At 30.9% G+C, this 17,141-nt stretch overlaps 1 protein-coding gene across 3 annotated transcripts; it reads left to right on the plus strand.

Moving 5' to 3' along the window:
* Nucleotides 1-7,762: 7,762 nt before the first annotated feature.
* LOC112755884 (F-box/LRR-repeat protein 15) lies at nt 7,763-16,682 on the plus strand. Of its 3 annotated transcripts, none has more exons than XR_003179094.3 (18): nt 7,770-8,647; nt 8,993-9,257; nt 9,393-9,525; nt 9,697-9,793; nt 9,879-10,076; nt 10,164-10,434; nt 10,529-10,627; nt 10,723-10,811; nt 11,005-11,104; nt 11,188-11,358; nt 11,856-12,008; nt 12,315-12,475; nt 12,548-12,746; nt 13,262-13,728; nt 13,816-13,879; nt 14,192-14,278; nt 14,394-14,530; nt 16,130-16,682. XR_003179094.3 is itself a non-coding variant. In XM_025804208.3 (17 exons), the coding sequence occupies exons 1-17, from the start codon at nt 8,223-8,225 to the stop codon at nt 14,472-14,474; spliced, it is 3,060 nt and encodes a 1,019-aa protein (XP_025659993.1). In that variant the 5' UTR covers nt 7,763-8,222; the 3' UTR covers nt 14,475-14,845. The 3 variants fall into 3 exon arrangements, 1 of the variants encoding a protein (XP_025659993.1); XR_003179093.3 differs by lacking the exon at nt 16,130-16,682 and adding an exon at nt 15,274-15,574; XM_025804208.3 differs by lacking the exon at nt 16,130-16,682 and having other exon boundaries at nt 7,763-8,647; nt 14,394-14,845.
* Nucleotides 16,683-17,141: the final 459 nt, after the last annotated feature.

Genomic DNA, 17,141 nt, shown 5'->3' on the forward strand with positions numbered 1-17,141 from the left:
AATCAGTCAGACACTTCAATTTTTGGTAAATATTAACTACCAAATTAATCTCTAACATTTTATTATGTTAGACAAATTAATTCTTTGATGTCAAATTCTTCTAAAAAAATTAAACAAATCCATTTTTATTGTTAGTTAATAAAGACATAAAATTTTTTAAAATTTTTATACTAATTCCTATACAGAGATAAATAAATTAATATTAAAATTGATTTTTATAATAAAACAAAAATTTAAATATTAATTTAATAATTAAAATTTATTGAAATTGATGGGAAGTATTAGTCTGTAGTGGGGAAAGAGGAGGAATAATGAAAGCTAGCAGAACGTTCAGACCAACCCATTTGACTTGGGCTAAGATTAGGTCAACCAAAATTTGGGATATAATTTTAATTTCTTTTTTTTTTGGGCCAAAGAATTTTACTTTTTAACTTGATCCCTTTGATGACCCCAGGATACATATTGGACCATAATACTCTTTTTTGTCATGATACTCTATTTTATTTTGTTTTTGGTGGGAGACACACTCTGATTTTATTTACACTTAAATTCCATGTTTTTTCTACACAAAATAAAACAACTCCCTTTTGGGCCCTCTTTACCAAAAAATCAATATGTTTTTTAGAACAGCCAAGTTTCAGTCCAATAAAAACCATGGAAGTTACTAAATTAGGGCACTATAGCCTCTTTCAAGAGGCTCATACCAAAAACATGTTGCCCTACACATTTGGAAACTATAATGTGTTGCAGACAAAAACATAGTATGGGTTTGGCCTTTTTACAATAATTATAATATTACCGTATTAATCTATTACGGATTGAAATTTCATTTAAAGGTTTATTACAGGTTAATTTATTGCTGTATACATAAGGTCGGATTAGTCCTTAGCATGTGAAAAAAAAAAATCTTATTAGTAAACAAAAAATATATATTATTGAGTCAAGATTGAGGTAAAATATATTAAAACTAAACCTTTGTTAACCAAATTAATTACTAGTTTTACATTATTGAAAGATATCTTTGAATTAAACATATAATACATGAGTATTTTTAATTCTCTCAAGGGTATATATAATTCATAATCTAAATAACATGTTACCTAAACTTATTTTAGTAGTACTAGGCGGTTGGGCCACTTTTCTTTCTTTTTATATATATAATACAATAAATACAAAAATAATTACCCTACTTTTATGATTAAATAATTCAAAAGGAGTATAAAGCAATAATATAGGTATAGATTATAGAAAACAAAAATTTTGTCTAAATAATATGAAACTTATAAGTAGTTTATATTTTAAATTTTCAATTGTATAAAGCAATGCTTTAATTGATTCAATGGTCGGTACGATAGCTTGCAGCAAAGTATGATGATGCATGAATTAATTTAAAAGTAAAATTTGTTATGTAATTTTAGTGGGGACATATCACATATTGATGTTGGGTGTTTATATATATAAAAAGCTACCCAAAAATTTGCTTCTCACCACCAACAACAACCACCACACTACTTTGGCAATATATATATATATATATATATATATATATATATATATATATATATATATATATATATATATATATATATATATATATATATGAATTTAATTTTAATATACTGTGGATGAAAAATAATTATACATATATTTAATTATATAATATCGTGTTAATAAAAATAATTATTTAAAAAGCAGAAGTAATTTGACGATGGTATAAAACGTTCTGTACATAAAATTAAAAGTAGTTTAAGTGAAGTGAAATGGAGTTGTTGCCACTTGCCACCACTAAAACTACGCAATCTTCTGTTCCTCATTGAAACTTGAAAGGAAAGGCGATACATATACACATACATTGCCATCAATAATGTTATATAGGATAGTTGCAAAAGAATAAAGATCAAAATATATATGTTTAATAGGCTTTTTTATTTAAATAAAATAATAGAATATCAAATTTATGTAAATTCTCTAAATGAAATTTTAAAACGCGAATCTTCTAAATTATATAATATATAAATCGTCTCAGGGTGATGTGAGTTAGATAATGCATAAAACATGTTACTCTAAAACGATGTATGCATGAAATTTATTGGACAAATACACATAAATCGTCCCAGGACAATGTGCTTTAGGTAGGACGATTTACATACAACTTAAAAAATACATTGCTATGGGATGATTTATGTACATTTGTCCAATAAATTTCATGCATAAATCGTCCTAGAATAATATATTTTGTGCATTATCTAACTCACATCACCTTGGGACGATTTATATATTATATAATTTAAGGGATTCATGTTTTAAAATTTTATTTAGGGGATTTACCTAAATTTAATCTTCTATTATTTTATTTAAATAAAAAAGCCTGTTTAATACGTGTTTAATTTGTACTGTTGATTATACATTTTTGTTATTTCTACATAATTATCTTGAATGATTGTTAAAATGAATTATTTACATAACATTATTGTAATAGTATCATACACATATATGAGAAAATATCTAAGTCTTATAATGACAAATGGGTTCACTCTAGACTCGACAATAATCATCATACAAAGAAACATAGTGATGATGATGGAAGGATGCTAATTAATTATATTATATATTCAAAAATACTATGTAAAAACAAATTAAAAACTCAGAGGTAGTTATTTTTATATAAAATTAATAATTAAAAATTATTAAATAATAATTTAGTTAAATATATTAAATTATTTAATTATTTTTAATTTTTAATTTCACATAAATCAACTTTATATGAATTTTAACAACAAAAAATTAGTTATTAAATTAATTATTATATAATACATATCTATTATTTAACTCAAATTTTATATGTATTTTGTATTTGACATATATTTTATTTCAAATAAATAATTTAATAATTAATTTTTTATACACATAATATAATTGTATTATATTTTATTTATTTTATACAAAGAGTAATCTATTTATGTATGTAAATCTTGTTAATTTACACGAGTAAAGTATCGTTTTTGTCCCCAACGTTTGAGATAAGTTCTATTTGTGTTCCTAACGTTTAAATCGTCCTATTTGTATCCTTAACGTTTATAAAAGTGATTCAATGTTATTCTACTATCAATTATACTAACAAATCATATTATATTTTTCAATTATTCTCACTTGAATGTATTCATTATCAATTAGGTCTCACTTGTATGTGTTCGATTTTAATATTATACCCACTATTTGTGTTTAGATTCAATTATATCTCTAGAAAATTGAATTATGTAAATATTGTAAGAATTAGTTTCAACATTTGATGAGCTATTTTTCGGAGTAGATCATCGATTCTATCCCAGACATTTGTATTCTAACTTCAAGAAGAGAATTTCAAAACTCAAACTAAATCGCTCATGATGTGTAATTGATGGTAGGATAATATTGAATCACTTTTACAAACGTTAGGGATACAAATAGGACGATTTAAACGTTAGGGACACAAATAGGATTTACCCCAAACGTTAAGGACAAAAACGATAATTTACTCTAATTTACACCGGATCTGTAAAAATTAATACAAGTAAATACAGTTAGTAGATTATACACACACATATATATATTATATATACTAAAATATTTGGTAAATTTAATTATTAAAATAAGAGTTTAATTTTGATATACTAACAATAAAATATTTTATACAGTTATATAATTATATTTATTTTTTTAAATAATAATTTATATAATTAATATAAAAAATAAATTTTTTTATTAATGTAATTTATATAATTAAATATATATATATATATATATATATATATATATAATTATTTTATACTGAGAATGTTTTAAAGTTAATTTTTTAAAATAGTGTCATATAACATACCTAGTTACACCCCCGCGGCGAACAAAAATGGGCACCGCTAAATAGCCTTCTTGTTCTTGTAGGAATTCGATTTCTGATACCTATAACATGCTTTATTTGAAAATGAATATTCGTCACTATTATTAATAAAGTATTGAATAGATAATCAGCCACTATTATGAACGAGAAATCTCAAGAGAGGGGGAAAACTAATTTTATTATAATTAACACTAATATAATCAGAACAATGAACAAAGTTATCATCAACGAACTATGCTAAGATTCTTTAGTGACCATCAAAGTTTGAATTGAAAAGTAAAATGTGCGATCGTTAACTACTACAGGATAATGTAAAAAGAAAAGCGAACATTTATTTAGAATTTGATGTGTAATATTTAATTAAAAATGGGTACTTTAATTTCTTTAAAAATATGCTAGGTTTTCCCGGTGTAGTTATTAATAGGAAAAAAATTCTAGTAGTTTTCACATATTCAAAATTTACTATATAATCAAGTTAATCGTAATTAATTTAAGTTAGTCGAATAATTAATTTATTAGTCTTTTTAAATAAATATTAGTGATCCAAATCCTACATAAACTAGTGTTAAACTCAACTAAATTTATATATAGAACTACAAAAATACTATGTGTATATCTATTACAAAATCAATCATCATATATTTTTATATAAATACATATATTGTTTAACTTATTTTTAAAATATATTTTATATTTTAATATATATTTTATAAAGTGACTAATTTAACAATTAAATTTTTACGTAGTTATAACATGATTGATACAACTAATCTCTTCTTTCTTCTTTTACAATCTCCTCACATTCCCAATTCTCTGAATCATCTCTCTCTCTTCTTCTTCTTCTTTTTTTTTTTTTTTTCAGTTTTACTTACAACCCTCACTTAGTGGGATAAAACTTTGTTGTTGTTGTTTACTTACAACTCTCAAATCAAATATGCCTGTCCTCTTCATTCTCTTTTGCCGACGTTGCCTCCGCCTTTCTCCTCTTTTTCCTCCACCTCATTTTCTAACAAACTTCCATGTCTGCCTTGTTCTAACGGTGTCATTGTCGTTGTCTTCATTTTGTGGCGTCATTAGTCCAACTTCTTAATAGCGGTCATTTCATCCCTGACACCGTCCACGTTGTCTTCTCTAATGTCAACACTAATTGTTATTGAATTCTCTGTCTCTCAACCGATTAAACTAGAAGTTTTGAGCTCCGTAACCATTTTAGCAGCAACATAATTTGAAAGGATGAAACCTAATAGCAGTGGCGCCATCCTCTTTCTTTTCTTTTTTTTCTCTCTTTTATTTTCTTTTTATTTATTGTTCTCTTTCTTTGATTTTTTTTATGAATATTGTGATTTTGATGTTGAGATTTGAATTTTGAATTTGTTGTTGTAAATAAAAAGGAGGAGATGTATGGCTGAATAAATAAAAAAAAAAAAGAAAAATTGGTAGATGATGATAATAACGATTAAAAGATGAAAATTTCAAAAAAAAAAATAGAATTTAAAAAATAGATAATTTTAAAATTATAAAAATTAAAAACATAGACATTTTTTATAATTATAATAATCGATAAGAGTCATGCTAGCATTTAACATTAATTTCTATTAACTCAATTAACTTAATTAACGGCGAATCACTTTTATTAAAATTAACCATCTTTTAAGAGTTTTTTATTAATAACATGTTTTAAAATTTATTTTATCAACGCCTGAGTTTTTCAAATATTAAATTAATAGTTACCTCTTTTATTATTATTGCAAAGTCGAATGAAGTGATGATCCCATACAACTGAATGACTCTGGGTGAATTTTTTTTTCTTATTTTGGATCAATATTTTTGAAAATAATGTAATGTAAAAATGGCATAACATTTTTCTTTATAGTAATTATTTAGAAATTTATCTTAAAACAAAAGATAAAGCATAACTAACTTTTTTTTCATCATAATTCTTTGCACTAATCCAGCTTAATCAATGGGTAGCCTTTTTGTACTTAATTTTAGTATATTCATTTCTTTGCATAATGTATGAAAATAATTAAATTATCTGAAAAGAATAGGTTTAATTATTCTGTTGATCCTTATAATTTTGTGAAATTTTTAATTAGGTCCTTATACTTTTTTTCTTTTTAATTGGGTTCCTGTACCAAATTTTTTTTTTAATTGAGTCCTTCTTAGTAATAATTAGCTTAATTTTATAGGGACTCAACTAAAAAAAGGAATTAGTACAGGGACCTAAATAAAAGAAAAAAAAAGTGTAAAAATTTAATTAAAAAAAAATTGGTGTAAAAACTTAATTAAAAAAAAAGTATAGAGATCTAATTGAAAATTTTACGAAACTATAGGACCAGCAGGTTAATTAAACCAAAAGAATAAACCACAATACCTATAGTCATACACATTCTGCAAGATGTACCAATAAGTCTTCCTAATTGTCCTTGATTATCTAATTATATTATTTACATGTTACCAAAGTCAATTGAAACTTGATATACTTTAAATGTCTGAGTAATAATTTTTAGACTTTATAGTACATTTCCGAGACATGAATAGAAGACTTGTTATTATTATAATTGTTTAGAGGCACAAATCAGAAGCATACACGAGTTTTCCCTTTTGCACCCAAATTTCAATTTCATTGAACAAGAAAAAAAATGATAAAATCAAAACTTTATATAGTATTATAGTTTGTGTAGCAACTTGTAAGCACACGGTCGCCAAAGAAAGAGACAAGAGTCACTACAAAGCATTTTCAAAGTAAAGTAGGAGTATATATATATATATATATATATATATATATATATATATATTTCCTTTTACAAATTTTGGTTTAAGCTTCTTTCTTTCTAAACATTATATTTTTATGTCAAGTATTTTAAAATTAATTTAATATTATCGAACCGTTAATTCAGTGAAAAGATTAGGAAGATAACCATTGTTTAGATAACCATTTTCATTTTGTGGCATTGTTCTTTTGTTTATATTTTTTTATTCACAATGGTTAAATGAACAGTGACTTACCACATAGGACAGTTAAAAACTTAAAATACACATGACCTGTGTTAATAATTTTTTTCTGAAGTTAATGGCTAAGATAACAATGAATCAATTTTAAATTTTTGGGAAGAAAAATAAAAATATTTAAAAATATTACTTTAAATTTAACCAACTATGCTATAGTAAAATTAGTACTAGTATAAAATATATATTAAACTAGTTTTTTAAAATTTTTAAAATTTAACATATTTAATTATTTACCATCTAAACTAGTTTTTTGTTTATTATTATTTTATACATTTAATAAATAAAAAACTGATATAACAGAGAATTGACAATTTGAAAAATAAATCCATGTATAAATTTCGTTAGAAAGAATCTTTATTCATATATCTATTTATAAAAAATATTTTCAAAGTTTGAACATAAAATTTTCCATAAAATAACAAAATATTTACCATTTCAAAAAATTGTTAATTTATTATTATTACATATATTTTAATAATAATTCATAAAAATAATTAGATTAATATAGAATGTGTTAATAAATAATTTAGATATTTTAAAGAGAAAAAAGTTAGTAAAGTAATAAAATAAAAGATTAATTACTCTTAATTTTGTAATTTTTATCAAATATGTTTTTATTATTTTAATTTAAGAGTAATTACCTCTTCACTTTATAACTTTATAACTTTATTATTTTATTACTTTACTAATTTTCTCACTTTAAAAAATCTCAATTTGTTAATAATAACAAAATACATTAATAAATTGGTAATAATTTAACAATATATTTTTAATTTTATATTTTTAAAGATTATTAGTTAAGTGCCCATAAAATAATAAACTCTAATATTGTTACTAGGTAATAATAAACCCATTTATCGCACCGTTGCAAAAATTATTACATAAGAGTATAAGACCAAGACCATGCTCAGAACGACGTCGTAGTCAATGGTCAAGCACTCTCTCCTCCAGTCTTACCCAACACAAAAGCGTTCTTCATTTTCATTCATTTCCCCTCAGAGAGATATTATCAAAAAAAAAAAAAAAATTCCAAAGAGAAAACCAAAGCCAGAGCCGAAGCAGCTCCCTAGATCCGATCAGATCCATTCAACTTCATCTCTCTCTCTCTCTGTGTGTTAGATTTTCTCTCTCTAAAACCCCCTTTCTCTCTTTCTGAAATTTCCCTACACAGCACTCTTTTTACCCCAAATCCTTCAAATTAGGGTTTCGTCTGTTCCTGATTTCGCTTTCAATTGGAAGAAAAATGCGCGGGATCGAGAAGAAGAAGACGCATGGTACCTGAAGCCTTCTTCTCCGCTGGACAAAAAAGTGAAGGAAAGAAAATAAATATTATTGCATGAAGCTTTGGTGCTTTCTATGCTTCAACGAAGAAGAAGAGGTAGAAGATAAAAAGAGTGATAACAATCTAATGAAGCGTAACGACGAGGACATCTTCAGAAACGACGACGTCGTTTCGGGGACGGCGATTCCTGTCGACGAAGAGGAAGAAGAAGAGGAGGAGGAAGAGGAAGAGGAAGAGGAAGAGGAAGAGGGAGAAGACGGCGTTTACGACGATGCCGCCGCTGCTCTCGTTTTTGGAAATGACAACGACGAACGACCTGCTGTGCCGGTTTCCGGTGAGCTATTCCGGTTGTTCGAGGGCTATGGGTTCGGTTCATGGGCCGGTCCGCGCCGGTCCGAGGGGGAGAGCAGCTCCGGTTCTTCCGCTGCTCCCGCCGGTTCGGAGAGCCACAAGCGGCCCAAGGTTTACGCTGATTTCGGGTGAGTTTTTGGTTTTGTTGGCTTTTTATTCGTTGTTGATGTTGGGGGTGAATACTTGTTGCATGATTGTTTTCTACTCTCAGGGATCAGTTCTTGAGTGTTTTCTTTGGATTAAGATTATTCTAGGGTTCAGCACAAACTTTAAGTATTATGTGTGTATGGATTGTAAGAGAGGAAAAAGGCGGTTGTTTCTTTGTGCACTATGGTTATTGCTGTTGTTAGTATGAGCTGGAAAATGAAAAATGTTGCAGCATATGTGTTATATTTTGCTTCAAGAAAAGAAAGCCCAATCATTTTCCTAAGTTAAGCTGTTGCCAAATATGATAGATGATTGCGTTTTTGCAGTGAATGTCATTATGCAACCTCTGCGTCTTTTAATACTGGGAAGTCCACTGCATCTGCTGACTATGGAGATTATGATTATCTTCAAGGCTCGTCTCCTCAACCGACCAGTGATGTATGTTATGATGATTTTACATTGATGTGTACTGGTGAGGAGAATGGCTTTAATGCGAGCTGCGTGAAAGACGGCGAAGGAGACGATAGTGACATTTCAAAGGGAGAAGACCTAGAAGTCAGGATGGATCTCACAGATGACTTGCTGCATATGGTATGATATTGGATGATGATCATTTTTATACTTATTGATACTCCGTTAAATAACTTCAACCCCTGATGATAAGGTCCCATGTAACCCCCTCATGTTATTTTACTTACATGCACTTTTCCTTCCCCTGTAATTTAGGTGTTCTCATTTTTGGATCATCCCAACCTTTGCAAAGCTGCCAGAGTTTGTAAGCAGTGGCGAGTTGCTAGTGCTCACGAAGACTTCTGGAAGAGTTTGAATTTTGAAGATCGGAATATATCCGTAGAACAATGTGAGTCTGAATGTATATGTTTTACTAAACTGTTCACCATGGATCGTTTCTGCTGCTGTTAAATTTTAACATTCACAGAAGCTTAGGAATTTGTGCTGTGTCACTAGAAGTCATGCTTTAGCCAAGTTTTCTAGGTAATGTGCTTATCTCAAGCTGTATATCTGTTTACAGTTGAAGACATGTGTAGGCGGTATCCAAATGCTACAGCAATGAGCATATCTGGTCCAACTATTTACTTGCTGGTCATGAAAGCTATCTCTTCATTGCGGTAGGTATTTTTTGCAGTACTTAGGAAGTCAATAAAGTTATCATGGTCTCAGCTCTCCTGCTGATTTGTTATAAATTACTTTCAGGAATCTTGAGGTGCTAACCTTAGGAAGAGGACAGATAGCAGATACTTTTTTTCATGCGTTAGGTGATTGTTCTATGTTGAAGAGATTGAATATCAATGATTCTACACTTGGAAATGGCATTCAGGAGATATCTATTAACCATGATAGATTGTGCCATATTCAGTTAACCAAATGCCGTGTGATGCGAATAGCAGTCAGGTGAATATGCTGAGATTTAACAGAAATTATGATGTTACTTTGGCACTTTATCAAGGAGCTAACATGTAATTGTGTATTCTTTCTCAGGTGCCCACAGCTAGAAACCATGTCACTGAAGCGTAGTAACATGGCACAGGTGGTTCTTAATTGCCCTTTGTTGCATGAGCTTGATATAGGTTCTTGTCATAAACTTCCTGATGCTGCAATTCGAGCGGCTGCAACTTCATGCCCACAACTAGCGTCTCTAGACATGTCTAATTGTTCGTGTGTTAGTGATGAAACTCTGCGTGAAATAGCACTGAGTTGTGCGAACCTTAGTTTTCTTGATGCATCATATTGCCCAAATATATCTTTGGAGGTATGCTTTAGACTCTGGAGTCAGTTGTTGCGTTCATAGATTGAATATCACTTTGTATGACATGACTGATTACTGTCTTGTTTTCTCGTTGAAGTCGGTTAGACTGCCAATGTTGACTGTTTTGAAGCTTCACAGCTGCGAGGGAATCACTTCAGCCTCAATGGCTGCAATAGCTCATAGTTATATGTTGGAGGTATGTAATTGGTCTTGGATGCTGATATTAAGGATATGTCTGAATTCCTTAGTTTACATATTTAGGATGCATAAATGATGTCACTGTTACTGCAGGTTTTGGAGCTTGACAATTGCAGTCTATTGACTTCAGTGTCTTTGGATCTACCACGTTTGCAGAATATTAGACTGGTACACTGTCGCAAGTATGTTTCTGCTTCCCTTTTTCCCCTTCTGCAGCAAACTATTCCAATTGCTTTTTAGTTTTAATATTAATCTTTTCCCTTCTCTCTTAGTTGAATAGTATGCAATACAACACAAGTATTAGTCCAGTTCTAACTTCATACTTAATTTTCTGCATTGGCTTTTATAATTTCTTTCGGAATTGTTCATTGACAGATTTGTTGACTTGAACTTGAGGACACTAATGTTGTCTTCTATACTGGTGTCCAACTGCCCTGCGCTTCACTGTATCAACATCACTTCAGATTCACTAAAAGTATGTCTAGTAATTACTTGTCATTTCTTGCTACTATGCTCATGTATATAGCGGTTTAAATCACAGATTTTGTGGCAATGCAGGAATTAAAATTACAAAAGCAGGATAGTTTGACAACATTAGCTCTGCAATGCCAGTCATTGCAAGAAGTGGACCTTTCTGAGTGTGAATCTTTGACGAATTCAATATGTGATGTATTTAGTGATGGTGGAGGTTGTCCTATGTTGAAATCACTAGTTCTTGATAATTGTGAGGTATGTGAATAAGTTCATCTGATTTGGTGTTTGCTTGATTGAGTTTACCCCATTCATGGTTTTCATTAGATGCTGAGGCTATCTGCCTTATTATACTTGCTTTTCGTAGAACTTACATAAGTGATTGAATCATAACTTAATGAAAAACTTACCAGAGGAGTTTTAAGATGTTAGTAGTTTTTTCTTAACTATGTGATTGCATTTAACCTTTACATCTCCAAAAGCATTTTGGTACCGCTACGGAAATGAGTCAGAATGATTGACATGACAGGGTTGTTATGAAGATAAATGGAATCATTGAAAAGCTTTTTCTTTCGATGTGTATGAAGTATTCATTGTCAAAATACTTTACACTATCTACTTACATATTTCCACCTTCGACCTGTTAAGTGTCCTGAAAAATTGTTTGATTTGATCTTTACCCGGGTAGTTGTAATTAATGTAGGTTAGGTTCTATTTCTGCTGTCTTATTACTGATCTTGTTTTGATGAATTCAGAGTTTAACATCAGTCCGATTCAAAAGCACCTCGTTAGTGAGTCTCTCTCTCGGTGGATGTCGTGCAATTACTACCCTTGAGCTTAAATGTCCTAAGCTTGAGAAGGTTATTTTAGATGGTTGTGATCATTTGGAAAGAGCATCATTTTGTCCTGTAAGTGTTTTAAATTTATTAGGTGCTTTATTTGTTTGTTTTGCTTGAGGTGGAACTTCCAAAATTTTTATGCTTGTGTAAATGAGCTTTTTGCTGTCTTACAAGCCTTAAGAACTGTTTTCTACACTTTGGAAACAATGCCATATAGTAAGTTTCTCTTTTCTCTCATGGCATTGTGGTGCTGTTGAAGGGGGGAGTAGTAGTAGTTGGTTAAGTACTGGGATTAGGTGTATGCAATAAAGTCGAGGAATTTAATGTGCTGGTATGATGGAACTTACTTTTTTCTTTTCTTCATCTGCTTTATAGGTTGGTCTTCGGTCTCTCAATTTAGGAATATGTCCAAAATTGAACATTCTCAGCATTGAAGCATCGTCAATGGTCTCACTTGAGCTGAAAGGTTGTGGTGTACTATCTGAAGCATCCATTAATTGTCCTCTCTTGACATCTCTGGATGCTTCTTTTTGCAGGTGATGTTTCACTCACTAATGAATTCTTATCCTCCTCGTACATGGACTGATGTTTGTTGTTGTGACATACAGCCAACTCACAGATGTCTGCTTGTCTGCTACAACTGCTTCATGCTCCCTGATTGAGTCACTAATATTGATGTCTTGCCCATCAATCGGTTTATCTGGTCTCTGTTCTCTGCAGTTTCTTCCAAATTTGACTCTCCTCGATTTATCATACACTTTCTTGGTCGACTTGCAGCCTGTTTTTGAGTCTTGTTCACAGCTAAAGGTAAGAGTTGCAGACAATTGTGTGCATATGGTGGCTATTGTGAAATTAGATCACGTATTGCACAAATAGTTGTTGCCCCCACCCCAACAGAATAAAGACATTTCTATTAGTGGTGGTTGTGTGTTATTTTCAGTCCAAGCTTTAGGCCGATTTAGTCTAGTTGCTTTTATTGCCTCCTGATAAAGTTGAGATCTTAGTTTTATTCATTTTTTATGCATAAAATAACTGTTGATGATACTTAGGTGCTGGCTTATATGTCTCTGTGTGTATGTTGGCGGGGATGGGTGGTTGTGTAATTTGTTAGAATATCTAGTTTTAAAAAATAGAATAGGGGAAGGTGTCAGGGGGAAGGGGGCAAAATTTGTAATTCCTGTGTTTTTCAACCAAACGTATTCAAGTTGTTATACAGTTGTGACTTTGTTGTCCTTAGTTCACGGATATTGGAATCTTTTGCAACCTTTGATTGTGTAGTTATTTTATGCACCTCTGATAGTATCATTCTTGTTTTCTTGAAGGTATTGAAGTTGCAGGCGTGCAAATATCTCACAGATTCATCCCTTGAACCTCTTTACAAGGGGGGTGCTTTACCAGCACTACAAGAGTTGGACCTGTCATATGGAACCCTGTGTCAGTCTGCTATCGAAGAGCTGCTTTCTTGCTGCACACACCTTACACGTGTAAGCTTGAATGGCTGTGTGAATATGCATGATTTGAATTGGGGATCCAGTCTTGGGGAGATTGCCGAAATGACTGGTGTGAAGATCCTATCCCATCCAAGTTCCTCTGAGATTGTCCACGAGTCAAGTGGGCAACCCACACGGTTACTGCAGAATCTCAACTGTGTCGGATGTCCAAATATCAGGAAAGTGTTCATTCCATTGACAGCACATTGTGCCAATTTATTATACCTAAACCTCTCTCTCTCAAATAATTTGAAGGAGGTTGATGTTGCTTGTCTGAACCTATGCTGGCTTAATTTAAGGTAACTTTTGACTCTTATCCAAAAATGTGGATGGTTTTTCTATACTTGTATTTTAGATGTGATAATGTTTTTAACTTGTCTATACAGTAATTGTGCTGCTTTGGAAGTTTTGAAGCTAGAGTGCCCAAGATTGGCCAGCCTATTCCTTCAGGTTACTAGACTTCTCTACCTTTCATTTCTCTCTCTCTTTTTTATTTATTATTTTGAAAAATGAGTGCATTATGCACCTTGCTTTTTAAATGCTATTGTTCTAGAATCTCTTTTAAATTCTTGGCTCCTATTGGCATTAGCTTTGGTTAGTTTATCAAAATGTTGGAATTAGTTCATCAGTTGTTGTCCATGAAAGGTGTTGCCAATCATGGTCAAAATTGAAGTTCCGGGCTTCCTGCAATTTTTTTCCTTCATTTTATTGACATTTTGGGTTTTTTTTTTGTTTCCGGATGGGGTAATTTTGGTTTTGTAGTCTTGCAATATTGATGAGAAAGCTGTTGAAGCCGCTATTGCTAGATGCACTATGCTGGAAACTCTTGATGTTCGCTTCTGTCCAAAGGTGAGAGCAAGTGCCTCTTAAATGTGGGCTCTCTGCAGAGTATGCCAACTAACCTTTCATACATAACGAAATTAATATGTGTTTGACTATATGTTGTGTCAACACTGCCTCACAGATAAGCTCAATGAGCATGGCTAGATTACGTGCTGCTTGTGCTAGTTTGAAGCGTATATTCAGCAGCTTGTCAACTTCATGAATTTGACAAAAGGATCTTCAAAGTTATCTAGTGCACTTGGAGTGAAGCTGCACGTGGTAACAAATCTATTTATTTCCTTATGTATTGTACATGGTTAACTTTCTCATTGTGTTTGGCATATAGAAATCAGGTGATCTCATGTATTGTCAAAATAAATTGTGTTCTAAATGTTACTGTAAATTTGACATTTCAATTTTGCTGATGCATATTCTGTTCTAAAACAGTCTAGCCTTGTTTGTTGTATAGAATAGGTGTATCTGATCCCTAGGTGTTAGTATGACCTTTTGCATTAGTAATGATATTTCTGGGTATGTAATATATTAGTTAGGTATCCACGTCTATATTTTGATTTTATGAAATTTTGTTTGTAACTCGCTGTAAAAAATTTAATGCTGGCCTCACCCCAAAACCATAAAATAAGTAAATACATTGGAGAAAAGAGCTGATATCAAGTGCTTAACAAGATGGATTAAAAAAATTCTCGTCATTTGAATAGTAAGAGTCTAATCCTCTAAATTCTTTCTTTTTTAAAATCAATCTTAACTCACGGTTAATGACTATCACAATGTCCAAGTTGGCTCACTAAGGTACTTTGATTTTATTTTGGAGAGCTGGTTTTCCCTAGTTTTTGGCGAGGAATGTTTGGATTACATATTTGCCGTACAAAATCGAGAAAGAGCCGTAACAAAGCTTTACATGAAGCATAGTTTAAGGAAATTCCGTTTGAAAAGATTATGTATTTTACACAATTTAGAGTGGAAATATCTAATCCTTTCTCATAAATATTGTTGGTACTCAGATCTGTCATTGAAGGAGTCGGAAAGCTGTAACCAACTATGCCAAATAATGGCATATAATGTACAATGCCTAAAATTTTGTACTAGCCTCCGTTAACTTTTAAGTGTCTTCATCTACCATCTTCAAACTAGTTGATGGATCATAAATTTGTTACAAATCATGACTATTAGCGTGTAGACGTTGACATTAACACCATCGAATTATAAGAATGGTGTTACATGTACAAGTATTCTTGTAACAAAAGTCCAACAAAGTTGGTGCAAATCCAGTGGAAAAAATCAAAAGTGATCATATGTGGGATATATGTACCATTTCTTTTCTTCCTACGCAAATTTTTTGAAGTATATAGCACACAATTTTGCACATAACAGAAGCTAATCGATATATATAAATTTTTTCATATAGCACATTTTTTGCACATAATATATATATTTTGCTGCGGATGTATTTTGTTAGTTGTGTGAGTTAATGTTGGGTATGTAGTCTTCAAAAAAATTGTGTTACACATCAAAATTTGTTATAACCAAGATTTTTGTGTTGTATACCAAGATTTATGTGCTCTGTATATTTCATTTTTATAGTATACAAATTTTTGCATATAGCACACATTTTTTCACATAGCATAGAAATTTTCACACATAACACAAATTTTGCTGCGTGAATGTTCTTAAAGTATAGTCCTCAAAAAATTTATGGTGCACATCAAAATTTATGTGCTACGTACCAGGATTTTTGTATTGTACACCAAAATTTATGTGCAGTGCATATTTTATTGATTGGGTGTCAATGTACTGTATACCAAAATTTGTGTGTTATGCACCAAAATTTCTTTGTTCTAGTTCTTTTAATATTTATAGGAAAAGAAGATGAATACGACAAAGACGACGATGGTGATGATAAAAAGAGGATGAGGAGGAAAAAAAGAAAAAAAAGAAAAACAATAACATCAAAAAGAAAAAGAGGAAGACAGCGGAAGCGATGACGATAGTGGTGGCGGTGGTGACAACGATAATGGTGTTGAAAAAAGAAGTGCGCAAAAAAAGATGATGATGACGATGATAAGGAGGAAGAAGAATAAGTGTTCAAGTGTATACAAAAGAGAAGAAACGCACGGACTTAGTTAAAAACTTGTTCAAAAAATGCTTGGCCGCCTAGTATTTTTTGAATTATAATGCAATGTTTATCATCTCAAGTGCTGTTTCATTTTTGGAGTGCTCTATCTGCTGAGCAGCGAATAGGGTTAATGAAATGTCCTGATATGTAAAAACCTATGGATCAAACTTTATTTTTCTCCCTATAGTTAAAAGCAAAGAGCAAGGGATCTGAACTACTCTAAAGGAGCCCTTAAGCAAAGATAAGAGATAAAAGAGTTGTTTGACGAACAAAGAAATAGAGAAATGAGTTGTCAAATTGAATATACACTGATATGGGAAAGGGGTTTTCCATTGCTACTTTCAAATGCACAAGGAAAACCTAGAAGCTATAATTGAAATTTGCTATTGCAACTTGAAAGTTGAAGCTTCCTCTAAGTCTGAGTTTAATTTGCCATGAACTTCAGATTGGTGGAACAACGTGGACTGAAATAGATGCATGGGCTTTTGATAAATTCATTGTTTGAATGCAATAGATACCAATGAAATGGAATTACTACTGTTTTGAATTCAATATATATATATATATAGCTGTGTCTTTCAATTTTATCTTCTAAAAAATATTAGTGAAATCTTACATCCTTCTGAAGATCAGATATCCACTTCTTTTTCTCAAAAAAAAAAAATTGAGATGCCAAAATTATTTTCCCTATTTTCTTTGATGGCTGAAGAGAAAATAAAAATTAAAAATTAAAAAAATTCAAGTAGGACCCCAGTC

The sequence above is a fragment of the Arachis hypogaea genome, chromosome 6 (assembly GCF_003086295.3).
Source record: "Arachis hypogaea cultivar Tifrunner chromosome 6, arahy.Tifrunner.gnm2.J5K5, whole genome shotgun sequence".
Lineage (NCBI taxonomy): Eukaryota > Viridiplantae > Streptophyta > Magnoliopsida > Fabales > Fabaceae > Arachis > Arachis hypogaea.

Coding starts and splice junctions, on each gene's coding strand:
- LOC112755884 (XM_025804208.3), top strand. CDS start 8,223: ATGAAGCTTTGGTGCTTTCTATGCTTCAACGAAGAAGAAGAGGTAGAA. Junction 12,476..12,547: donor CTGGATGCTTCTTTTTGCAG/GTGATGTTTCAC, acceptor TGTGACATACAG/CCAACTCACAGATGTCTGCT. Junction 13,729..13,815: donor CTATGCTGGCTTAATTTAAG/GTAACTTTTGAC, acceptor TTGTCTATACAG/TAATTGTGCTGCTTTGGAAG.